At 36.0% G+C, this 13,157-nt stretch overlaps 1 protein-coding gene across 1 annotated transcript in view; it reads right to left on the minus strand.

Moving 5' to 3' along the window:
• Positions 1-13,157, minus strand: part of ap3b1a (adaptor related protein complex 3 subunit beta 1a) — an 89,650-nt gene that overhangs the window by 14,252 nt on the left and 62,241 nt on the right. Inside the window, exons 24-26 of the mRNA XM_065243909.2 lie at positions 12,071-12,155; positions 9,182-9,279; positions 468-606 (exon numbers count right to left, since the gene is read on the minus strand). Of these exons, the coding sequence (XP_065099981.1) occupies positions 468-606; positions 9,182-9,279; positions 12,071-12,155 (322 nt within the window). The remainder of the gene's footprint in view (positions 1-467; positions 607-9,181; positions 9,280-12,070; positions 12,156-13,157) is intronic.

Raw genomic sequence — 13,157 nt, forward strand, 5'->3', positions numbered from 1 at the left:
CATAGTCTGATTTAAGCCCCTGAAGATATGAATTATTTAAAGAGACCTGTTAAACAAGTCCCAGACTAAAATGCATGTTTGAGTTGCCTTATACTGACATATCCTAACATATATCAGTGTCATTTTTTTGTCCCAAGATGCACAGTAGTATTGTATGTTTGTAAGGTTTGTTTGTAAAAACTACTTAAAATGTCCTAATATATCTAACACCTAGTCCTGGATGAATATAAACCCCATGTTCCTGGACCCAGACTAAAATGCATGTTTAAGTTGTCTTATCAGTGCCATTAGTTTGTCTCAAAATGCACAACAGTAATATTTTGTAGGTTTGTTTGTAAAAACTATTTAAATTTAACTAGGGCCTAGTCCTGGCTTTAACTAAAGCCAATAAAACCACCCGATAGTGTCAATATAAAGACATTTTAAGAATTATTTTTAACAAACAGGCCATTTTCTTTACTGTTTACCTGTGAATAGTGTCCTGACTAGATGAAACCACGCCCAAGTTGGCGACAGACACCACCTTCCTGTGTATCGATTGGCTGGAAGCGTTCTCCGACGCCATGGCGATTGTTGCAGACGACTCATTCATGCCCACCAGCTTACCTGAGCATCAAAAAATAAAAGTGAAACGGTTACAACAGATGCAGCTGTTTGCAATATTTGTTTTACTTTGTTGTAGTTCTTGGACATTTCGAAACATTTTAATGATGTGAACCGATGAGAAATGGGAAGAAGGAGAGAAAAAGTGACAATGACCGAATTGGGAATTTTTTATTGGAAAATTATAAAAACCAGGATTAAACTCTTGTGGGCCACGTGTGCGCCGTAGCTTAATGTGTCGTAGCATGAGCACTAACCAGAAAGCAAAGAGTTATTTGCAAAGCTACAACACTGGAAAAAATGATAGTATTTTTGTATTTTTTTCAGTAAACATATCTAAAAATTCTTAAATTAAGAAGCTTTTTCTTGATGAGCAAAACGACCCAAGAAAATAAGTCTAGTTTGTAGACAATAAATATCAAATTTAAGTGATTTTGTGCATAAAACAAGCAAAAAAATAAATAAAAAAAATCTGCCAATGGGGTAAGCAATTTTTTCTTGAATTTAGTGTTTAAGAAAAATGTTCAAGATTTTTTTGCTTACTCCTTTTACAAGATTTTTTTGCTTGTTTTATGCACAAAATCACTTAAATTGCATATTTTTTGTCTAAAAACTATGTTCTTGGGTCGTTTTGCTTATCAAGAAAAAGCATCTTAATTTAAGAATTTTTAGATATTTTTACTGAAAACAAGACAAAAATATTAACTTTTTTTCTTGAAAATCGTTTTTTTGCAGTGAAGATACAGCAACTAAACATGACTTGAAAAATAAAACACAAAAGAAACAACTCTGCAAAATGTTCACTGCAAAAATTACTTTCATCTATTTATGTTTTGTTTTCAGACAAATATCTAAAAATTCTTAAATCAAAATGCAATTTCCTGATGAGCAAAATGACTTGATGAAGAAAATAAGTTTAGTTTTTAGATAAAAAAAATACAAAATTTAAGTGAATTTGTGCTTAAAACAAGCAAAAAATAAATAAATAAATCTGCCAATGGGTTAAGAAAAAAGTCTTGAATTAAGTTAACATTTTTCTTTAATACTTAATTCAAGAAAAGTTCAAGAAATCTTTCTTATCCCTTGGCTTTTTTGCTTGTTTTAAGCATAATTCACTCAACATTTTTATTTTGTGTCTAAAAACTAGACGTATTTTCCTAGGTCATTTTGCTTATCAAGAAAATACATCTTGATATAGGAATTTTTGGATATTTGTACTTTTAACAAGACAAAAACACTAAGAAAATCATTTTTTGCAATGTTGATGCAAAGTTTTTGCATACAATTGAAACAGCAACCGAGAGTTACATAAAAAATGTGTTAAAAAAGTAGAAAGTAAAACAACATACACGTTTTATTTTTAACAACTCCTTTACATACTTTGTTCCTTAACATATTTAACCTAAGACACAAACTTAAAATACAGAAAAGACGTCCAGAAATCTCTCTCTTCTGCATACACTTTTTGCGAACATGTACGTGTTCCCGTGCGCATACTTTCATATTTAAAAACTGACGAGTGCGGAACAAAGCGGACGGAAGGTTAAAATAATTTTGTCCGTGCGATATTCGTAAGGGTGCGTTGAAACACTACACTTGATTAAGACTAACACGAGCTGAGAACACGACGGCCATGCAGGACATTAACCGGAGGCGCGTGAATGAGTCTCGTTGAACGCTGACAAGCGCATAAAAGCAGCGCTATGCTGTTCCTTAACAAGCTTCTGCGGGGAAACACACACACGCACAATAACACTTAATGTCTCCGAAATAGCCTAAATGAAAATGTTGTGTTTCCACTTTAAAAAAACAGACAGACCAGGAGCTTTTCAGTCTGAAAGGCACAAACTACGACCCACTTCAACGTGGCTTTCAGACGACAAAAACGCGAGAGCACGGTGATACGTACACACACAGACACACACACACACACACACACACACACAGGGGGCGAGGTTTCTGAGAGTGCTCATTTAAAGTCTTAAATCTGTCCATTAGGTTCTATTGTGGAGAAAATGTGGAGTAAATGAATATGGCGCGGCTTATGCTAAAAGCCTGTGCCACGGCAACCAATTAAGAATAAATGATTGGCTATAAAAAGCGCCTCACTTCCTGTTCCTCGTCTGTAAATAGTGAGGCGGGAGGCACTCTCTTCGCTCATTAAAATGTGCTGGTGTGTGTGTGTTGTCCTGAGTGAAGGTATAGGTGCTCTCTAAAAAGACAAGGCAGGAATCCATTGAGCGCAAATGAAAAATCAAACCCGCTGTTTCTTTCGAAGAGCGCCTGCTTCATTATGTCGGCCTAATGTTGGGCCGTAAAACATAAAGGGGTATTCGAACGAACCAGGTGTGTGTGTGTGTGTGTGTGTGTGTGTTTTCTGATCCCGAAAGGCATTCGAGCGCGCCAGCTGAACAGGTGTTCCTTTCTTGGCATCTACTCATTGTGTTTATCTGTGTTTTAGTAGCATTGAGGATGAAGGAACGAATTTGATCAGGAGAATGCGTTCGGTTTGGTTTCTGTGCCGCTAGCATGATCAAACAGTATTGTTACCAAAAAAAGTCCTTTGCTTTGTTCCTGTGGCTCAATGCGACAGAGTATTGCGTTATCAAAGGCCAAGGGTTTGATCCTAGAAGCACACATGTTGATAACGAAATGTATAGATCGAATGCACTGTAAGGCCCTGTCTACACGTTGTTTTAAGGTTTTGGTCGATCAGATCACAAGTGGATGATGCTTAATGCAGCATTTTGCATAATATTGAATCTATTCTGGGCTTTTGTTAGCTGCTTTTTCAATATTATGTTTTATTTTTAATAAAATATTTTCTTTCTAATGAAAGAAATCATGCTTTTGATTTAAGGATTTTTAAGATCATGTGACATTTGAATGGCACTATGTGCTGGTAATTTTTTTTGCCGCGCTACACTGCAAAAAATGACTTTTTTACTTAGTATTTTTGCCTTGTTTTTAATAAAAATATCAAACAATTCTTAAATTAAGATGAGCAAAATGACCTAGAAAAATAAGTCTAGTTTTTAGCCCAAAAATACAAAATTTAAGAGAATTTGTGCTTCAAACAAGCAAATGTTTTGTCTTGCTTTCAGTAAAAATATCAAAAAATTCTTAAATTAAGATGAGCAAAATGACCTAGAAAAATAAGTCTAGTTTTTAGCCCAAAAATACAAAATTTAAGAGAATTTGTGCTTCAAACAAGCAAATGTTTTGTCTTGTTTTCAGTAAAAATATCTAAAAATTCTTAAATTAAGATGTATTTTCTTGATGAACAAAATTACCTAGGTTTTAGACAAAAATATAAACTTAGTGCTTAAAACAAGCAAAAAATCTGCCAATGGAATAAGAAAATTTTCTTAAATTAAAAAAGTTAACTTATTTCAAATCAGTTTCATACTGCAAAAAAAGATTTTCAAGAAAAAACATTCTTAGTTTTTTGTCTTGTTTTCAGTAAAAATATAAAAAAAATCTTAAATTAAGATGCTTTTTCTTGATGAGCAAAACAACCCAAGAAAATAAGTCTAGTTTTTAGAGCAAAAATATCAAATTTAAGTGATTTTGTGCATAAAACAAGCAAAAAAATCTGCCAATGGGGTAAGCAAATTTTTCTTGAATTTAGTGTTTAAGAAAAATGTTCAAGATTTTTTTGCTTACCCCATTGGGAGATTTTTTGCTTGTTTTATACACAAAATCACTTAAATTTGATATTTTTGGTCTAAAAACTAGACTTATTTTCTTGGGTCGTTTTGCTCATCAAGAAAAATCATCTTAATTTAAGAAATTTTAGATATTTTTACTGAAAACAAGACAAAAATACTAAGACAATTTTTTCTTGAAAATCATTTTTTGCAGTGTACTACTTTTTGTGCATTTTTGAATAAATCAACGCCCCTCCGTCTTCTTTTACGTTAGATAACTCCTCTACAGAGGATCAAGAGATAGCAAAGTGTCCATCGATTAAACACTTGATCTTGCTGGAAGTAGTAGGTCATCCGAGTAGTTTCGCCTAGAGGTGGGCGATTAACCGGTAGAAATTCGTCAACCGGTAGAGATTTTGGACTATCGTCTCTATCGAGGTTACGCACCCACGTTACGTTGCTGTGCGCGTGGTCACAAAAGCTTAATGTTTGTACATGAATTTAAGCACCGCAGTTTTAAAACAAGTGATTTTTAAGCCATTGAAACACACACAACAGTGCTATATATGCGCGCCTTTTTTTGTGTTAGAGGAGCGCTCAAGTCGCGCATCTGCTGCTCATTAGGCTCGTGAGCATTTTTGCAGCTTGATTTGCCTTAAATACACATATGCGTCAAAATTCCCATCTATTCTCATAAACACCACTATTTATAGCTTAAGAGAAAGTAAACACCTGAAAGAGAAAACACATGTGTAACTGTGCATTCACACCAGACGGGAGTTCAACGATTTGCGCGAGTAGATTACAAACAAAGTCAATGCAAAGATGCGATCAGACGCGTCCTCGCGTGGGGGCGATGCGAATGATGCGATATGGGCGGGTCGTTTGCTGCGAAAACACGCGCTATTTGCCTCAAACTCGTCTTCGCCCAATATTCAACTTGAGCGAAAAATTTGCATGACACGAAGTTAAATCCGGCGAGTAATCTAGAGCGAGTAACGCGATGCCCCGCGTTTAGTGTGTACTTAGCATAACAGTGTATTGGATCTGGACTTTCGTCTTAAAGGGGAAGTTACCTAATTTTGCTCCTGTCTGTCACTCATGTTTTTGTGAAAATCTCTCACTTAAGAGATAAAAAAACTCTACCGTGATACATATCGTTATCATGATATAAAATTAATCCTATCGTGAAATAAAACTTTTGGTCATATCGCCTAACCCTACTTTCGCCTATTGTTTTTTGAATACTATAAATTCGGACGCAGCCTTAAAATTCCACTCCAAACTCCCGCCATGCCTCATAAAACTAAAAAAAGACCTATAAACAGACTTGAAAAAATAAAAAGCAATCATATCATTCAGTTTGTCACAACTGATGTTATTTCCTGCTTAACCGCTTAGCTTCCACCATTCTGAAGGACCCCCGGGTTGCATTGGTGAACGGGTCAAGCACGTCCGGTCTAGATCTCCATGGACAACTTGTGTCAGCCTTCAGCATGGATGCTGGCAACGCATGTGAAGTGTGTGTGTGTGTGTGTGTCAGATTTGCCTGTCTGCTCTTCCTGCATCAGTGCTTATATTCAGAGGGACAGTTCAAAGACAGGGGACAGTATTATAGCAGAGATTGGGCGCGTGTTTAAACAAACAGATTTAAATGTATAGCGCTCCTTCATTTGGCTGAGTTTTCCAGCAATTCACGCCTGCCACCAGCATTCAGCTTGTTCATCAACAAAACCATGCATTCAAAGAGGTTTGTGTAGGTCTCTGGAGCATGTCGCCACTTTAAAGACTGAACAATATGTCAAATAGTCACAATTACATTTGAATTATTCATGTTATCAGTATGCATGTCCCTGAACAATACAAAAAAAAAAAATTTTAAACATAAAAAATATTATATTATTCAGCTTAGTACATATTAGGAGCGCAGATGCAAAAGCCGCTAAACGGCATATATGCAAAAAATTAGATATGATATTAACCGAATGCTCTTGCCATGCATTATACGTTCATCAAATACTTTCACTTCAAATCCACTTAATCCCGGTCTCAGGCCATTCAGAAATGCAGAATTAATTTAAGTTCACATAACACACGCCTTTTCTGCTTATCGCATGTTAATCATATGTGCCTATAGAGTAGTATTACATCTTTCATATATCCAAAGAGTCTTTAGTTTAATCAGATTTATAAAAGAAAGATCAGCTGTACATAGTCTTTCTGAATAAACCCAAGTTCCTGGAAGCGTACTGGGGGCGGAGCGAGTCACGAGCAAGCAACACACACAAAACATTATCCCACTATCTCTGGATAACTTAGGATTTACTACATGTTCATGTTGTTTACATTATATGCACTTACGCGCTGATTGCCAACAAATGACACAATTGGGACCGCCCCATTTCAACAAAATCCAGCATTAAACAAACACACTTGGACAACTCCGCTGCCACCCCGGATAAACAAACTATATTCATTGTTTCCATAAGGCTGGGGTTTGTTCACACTTCTTTGGTGACGTTCCGCTCTTGATTGGTGTGTGCGTGCACTATTCTAGTTAAAGTGCCCATATAAGGACTTCCACTGTACTTCCTGCACTGAAAATTGTCCATAAAAGAAGACTGTAACGTATGAATCTTTCATGTTCGAAAAAAACTTTCAGAAACATTTACAAAACCCTGACGAAGTGCATTTGGCACAAAAATACGTCGTCATACGTCCAACAGCTTTTTTGCCTATGTTTAAAATAGAGGGATCCAACTCTTAAACAGTGTTAATAGGTCAGAACCCATGGAATAGCTTGAGATCCCCCCTTTAAGAGTCTGATAAACATGCAAATTTACAAGAATATTGTCGAGGTGTTAAAGGGACATTTCACTTTTGTTGAAAATATGCTCATTTTCCAGCTCCTCTAGAGTTAAACATTTTATTTTTACCGTTTTGGAATCCATTCAGATGATCTCCGGGTCTGGCGGTACCACTTTTAGCATAGCTTAGCACAATCCACTGAATCTGATTAGACCATTAGCATCGCGCTAAAAAGAAACCAAAGAGTTTCGATATTTTTCCTATTTAAAACTTGACTCTTCTGTTAGGGCTGCACGATTCGGAGAAAAAATCTAATTGCGATTTTTCTGATAAAAATTGCGATTCGCGATTTAAAGTGCGATTCATTAGTATATAATAAAAGAGCTACATCCAGGCTTGTTGTGGTGGTTTTAATAGCACCAAAGAAAGATGCTGTGCTACTGTTTATTTAAAACCTCTTAAACATTGTACCAAGTTGTCTGCAGGACTTTGCTCTTCTGCAGACAAACTTTTTTTTATCTAAGAACATTAAAATACAATTTAACAAAAATTTATTGAAAGTTTTATTTAAAATAACATATAGGCCAATGTATTTTGGCTGTCACTACAACAATGCTTCTGACAAGCAAATGTTTATTTTTTTCTTTTAATCATAAGACTATACTCATCTTGTTTTACTTTTCAGGCATCTGTAATAAATGTAAATATATTAGTTATTAGAATCTATGATTTAACATAAGCAAAAAATACAAATAAAACACTGCACAGTCCTCACTGTACGATTTTAAATGTGGAGCTGCAGAAGCTTGTACAGTTAAGATTAAGGAGTGATTTTAATTTTTGGTGTGTAATAAACATTTCTGACACAGAAAGCACCAGGTTACTGTCTGTCACTTTAAGACACAAGACAGCTTTAAAACTGCTCTGCTTCAATATACTGATAAACATCCAGCTGTTTATGTTCACTTAGACAAGAAAGAAAACTTAAGTTTAGTGATCACGCGTGTGCTGACTGCTCTCTGTGTGCGCGCTTCATGAACCCTCGTGCCTGTAAATATTCAAAGTGGTGCAGATGTGCGGGTGCAAGAAAGTATAATGCACCTCTTTCGTCTGCTGTGTTCCGGGCTATAAACCTGCTTATAGTCTGATGAGGCGCTTGTCATTGTTTGCGATGCATGACGAGAAACGGACGTATATACCTTTCTTTAAGTCCAACATTACACAAAAGGGAAATGTTTTCGCGCATTTCTGTCCTTTCATTTGCCGGTTAATGAGTTATAATGGGTTTTTAAAATGACTGAATCCAAAACCTGCCAACTTCATGACATTCCGCGTTGTGCAGTTAATTCCATTAGTATGCATTTCGCGAATCTGTTGGTGTTTTCCGCATCGCGGAAATCATATGGCCGTACACTTTGTTGAGGAGTTGAACTGCTGCTCGCTCATGTTTTCCTAATGGTGTTATCTGACGTGTAGTCAGCACCTCAGTGTTAATACACTCTATTGGTTTAAACTGCATCAAACGTAAAATGCGCATGAAGCGAACTGTCAAAAACTGCGTACTAGATGATTGTTATATTTGATAGTTTTGAATCGAAAAAATCGCAGCTCTTGCGATTCGAAAATCGCATCCATTCACATCGCGATTTCGGTTCAAAAACGATTAATCGTGCAGCCCTATCTTCTGTAGTTAAATCGTGTACTAAGGCCGATGGAAAAGTTGCGATTTTCTAGGCAGATTTGGCTAAGAACTATACTCTCATTCTGGCGTAATAATCAAGGACTTTGCTGCCGTAACATGGCTGCAGGAGGCGCAATGATATTACGCAGTGCCCGAAAATAGTCCCCTGCTATTGAAAGTTACCAATCTGAGTCAAGTTTTAAATAGGAAAAATAGTGAAACTCTTTGGTTATTTTTTAGCGCAATGCTAATGGTCTACTCAGATTCAATGGATTATGCTAAGCTATGCTAAAAGTGGTACCGTCAGACCCAGAGATTGGCTGAATGGATTCCAAAACGGTAAAAATCAAATGTCTAACTCTAGGGGAGCTGGAAAATTAGCATATTTTCAAAAAAAGTGAAGTGTCCTTTTAAAATGTTGCCTGTATGTTTTTATTACTTTGCTCTTTTGTGAAGTCCGGTTCACTCATGGTGATGGGCAGCAGTAGTTCCCCCACCGCAGGCTGGATGGACACACTGAATTCATCTTCTTTAGTACTGCAGAGGAAAAAAACACAGCCATCAGGTCTCTACACACCACATATCTGTCCATCTCTCTTTCCTGTGTTTTCTTTATATACATTAAAAGTGGCGCTTGTAATTTTTTAAGCCAATAGCATCACTAAACAGAGTGCAAAATTGTTTTTGCTTTGTCAACTCGTCCTGTCTTCCATTGTTTGGCCAAACAGGTAAACCCGCTCTAAACTCGCCCTGTTATAGTTGGGCCAGTGTGGTTGATCGTGATGCTCAAACCAAGCAACATTTTGAACAAACAGAGCCACAATGCTTTACTTTTTAATAAAATATTTACATAAAATCCTTTTTTTGTCCATATTGAAGAAATTAATGCAATACAGCAGTAAAATGATGTGGGAAGTGGTGTTTCACAGATTTAAACACAGGAACTTGATTGTGTTGTTTTTCCACCCTTTCTTTTTTTGGTCCACTCCATCCTCCCAAAAGAGTAAGAGAATCAAATTATTGATTGTCAGGTTTGCCAATTTAACTTTGTAACTAGCCAATTAGTTCAGAAACAGAAGTGTTATTACTATCCCACTGGATCAATCATTGCTGATCCGGAGCCAGAGAGAGACGAAAGGGGGAAAAAGAAAAAATAATAAAGTAATTTCTATTTTCATATTCGTATCGATTAGCATCATCACTGTTTGCGTTCGGTAGTGTGCCATATGAAAGAAGACTGTCAGATACTCCAATAAGTCCGAAATCTAACATTAGTCCCTTCATAAAGACGGGCAGCCTGGGAAATAGGAAGCCAATAAGAAGCAGTATAATAGGGTCGCCACGGAGATCAGGTGATGAGGGGAAACGGGCATGAAAAGATACAGAGACCAAATAAGCAGGCTAGGGATCACCGTGCAAAGTAAATCCAGGTATTTCTTCCTAATACGGCATAATCTTTTGATGCGGAGGAAAGCGAGAAGGGCCGAATCCCCGCTTAAACGCTGGGCTCTAGTCGAGGGCCGCAAATGCTCAGAGGAGGACTGACCCGCGCCCACTCGTTCCCATGTCATTGAACTCACATTGGCTCCATTAGCGCACATAATCTACCGGTCGCTCGTCTCTTGCTCGGCTGTTTATGGTGATGTTATTCACGCCTGGCTATTTCACTGTATCGATCACATAAGCCTCCGGCGTAATCGAAAAAAGAAAAAACAATTACAAGCTTTGTGGAGAAGTGTAATCACTCCAAATTAGATTATTTTAAAAATGTAATGCATATTATTACTATTTACACTATGCGGTAATAATTTATGTTTGAAAAAGTATTGGAAAGGGGAACGATTAATTTTCTCTGATTTTTGCATGTGTAAGGACAATGAACAAACAGTAATTTAATCTGTATAATGACATGCCAACACTATCATATTGTGAAGCAGTGCGCGTGTATATGTGTGCGTGTTCAAATGTTTTTTTACTGAATGTCCTTTTGGAGCAAGCCAGTATATTGAAATACAGTATATAGTATAATTTACCAGAGTAAACATGAGGCATTGTATCTAGTGGAATCTAATGGGTTAATGTAAAAAATATGTATGTTGTAACAAAAGTATGCAACATTTGTTACCGTATTTATTATGTAAGGTATGTAAAGTACAATATCACAATACATAGTATTTCAATGCATATAAGAAGTGTCCCTGGACCACAAAACCAATCATAAGTCACACGGTTATATTTGAAGTGTGCAAAACGCAATAAATTCATTTTGACTAATTTGGGTAAAAATGTGTTTTCTATACCAAGAAAGTGACAAAATGAAAATCACTATTTTCTGTTACAAACTTTTACATAGCATCTTTAGGTTATAATAACATAAAAAATTTAAATCCATAATTTGATTTTCAAGTTTTTTATTTCAAAATGCTATAAATCTATTGAATCAATATATAAATGTGCATTCATCTTTGCCATGTTATATTCATTTAGTTGACTAGTGGTATAAACTGATTAAAAAAGAAACATTAAATGGCATTAATCAAAACACTTACTTTATCATTGCTGCTGTCATCATTGGGACGTCGTCGCTGAACTTTATTGACAGCGATCAGCTAAAAAATGTTTTGGTCCTGCTCAATTTTCGTTGACTTCGAGTAAAATAATGGAAAGTTTTTCATAAGATCACCTGGGGTCAATGTGTTAGCATGACAGAAGCTTGATGCTGTCGGGAGATCAAGCAACAGCCAGCATTTTTCCGTCTCCAGAGTGCCTCTTGCGTAAATGATTACATTTTGATGACTTATGTTTCCTTCCCGCCACAAAAAAAACCCCACAGGTTTTTGCTTAAAATTAAGAATTTACTTTTTAAGTAATACTGACCAGATACAATACTGATTTTGGTGGTAACTTTTTTTTTTATGGCATTTATCGCGTTTTGCAACCAAACTCTTAATTTGTAGCAATAGCCAACAATACATTGTATTCGTCAAAATTATAGATTTTAAATGCAAGAAATCATTAGGATATAAAGTGAAGATCACGTTCCATCAAATATATCAAAAATGTATTAATATGAGAACTTCATCTGGACAACTTTAAAGGCGATGTCCTCAATATTTTGATTTTTGCAACCTCATATTCAGATATTGAAATAGTTGTATCTCGGACAAATATTGACCTATCCTAACAATTCCCACATTAATGGAAAGCTAATTTATTCAGCAGTCAGATGTATAAATGTAAATTTAACAAATTGACCCTCATGACTGGTTTTGTGGTCCAGGGTCACATATGAGGATGTTGAACATGTATAGCGTACAGGACTTCTCACCAGAGCTGGAAGTTTGCGGCCTGTGTTGAATCTTTGAAGTCCACACCCATGGACACGGTTATAGATGCCTGCGGCTCCAAACGCTCTGAAAAGAAAGAAAGAAACGCCTGAAGAACCCAGACATGACACTTACATTTATATATCTATCAATCTAAATCTATAGAGCGAGAGATGGAGAGAAAACACGGATGAACAGATGCATGAATATCAAAGTGTTTAACTCTGAAACATGAAAACTGTGCTTCACAAACTGTAAAGGATTCAAAGTGGTTTATAAGTTATAAACCTGAATAATCGATTAATTAAAATTTGACAAATACCAAAGCATAATTAATTATTCAAATAACATTTTTGTTAACATACATTTTATAATGAAAAATTTCCGCTTTGTGACTCGCAGTTACGTGCACGTGAGTGTAATTAATAAAAAAAACGTACAAAAATAAAATCAGTGGTTTACGTAGGAATCAAAATAGGATGAAAAATAAACATTTAAAATTATATTTGTGCCGAAGTCATCCACAATTCCTGTGTTCCACCTCAAAAAGTTTGAGAAGCATTGCTATGAAGAAAGACTGTAAATCTATTCTTCGCCCTCCCCACCCATGAAATTGATCCGTGTGATGCTTTTTCAACACAAGCACGGTTCAATTTTACATTTATAAATCCCAACGTTGTCCTGTGAACAATTATGAGCTTTGTTTTGAGGTGAAAGTGAGAAACGCATAAAAACATTCACATTGTGTGGACTACTGCGTGATGTGTATCTGATTATAGGAGCTTTGCTAATCGATACAAGGGCTGAAATCATATCAGTTAGATTAATAATGGCTGAGAGCGAGCGAGAGAGAAAGAGCGATAGAGTAAGAGATGGAGAGAGGTCAAAACATGCACCTGCTGGGGAAAGTCTCGGTTAGTATGTCTGCTAAATATGAAATATTTCTTAATATCCAAAATGGCTACAATATTATTCACTAACAACATAAAAACATTTATGAATCCTCTTTTTTATAATCTCATATTTAAAGGAACAACATTTGACTTTTTTCTCCAATGTTGCCAGTTCACCAAAATTAGGTATTATCCC

This window comes from Paramisgurnus dabryanus, chromosome 18, assembly GCF_030506205.2.
Source record: "Paramisgurnus dabryanus chromosome 18, PD_genome_1.1, whole genome shotgun sequence".
Classification (NCBI taxonomy): Eukaryota; Metazoa; Chordata; class Actinopteri; order Cypriniformes; family Cobitidae; genus Paramisgurnus; species Paramisgurnus dabryanus.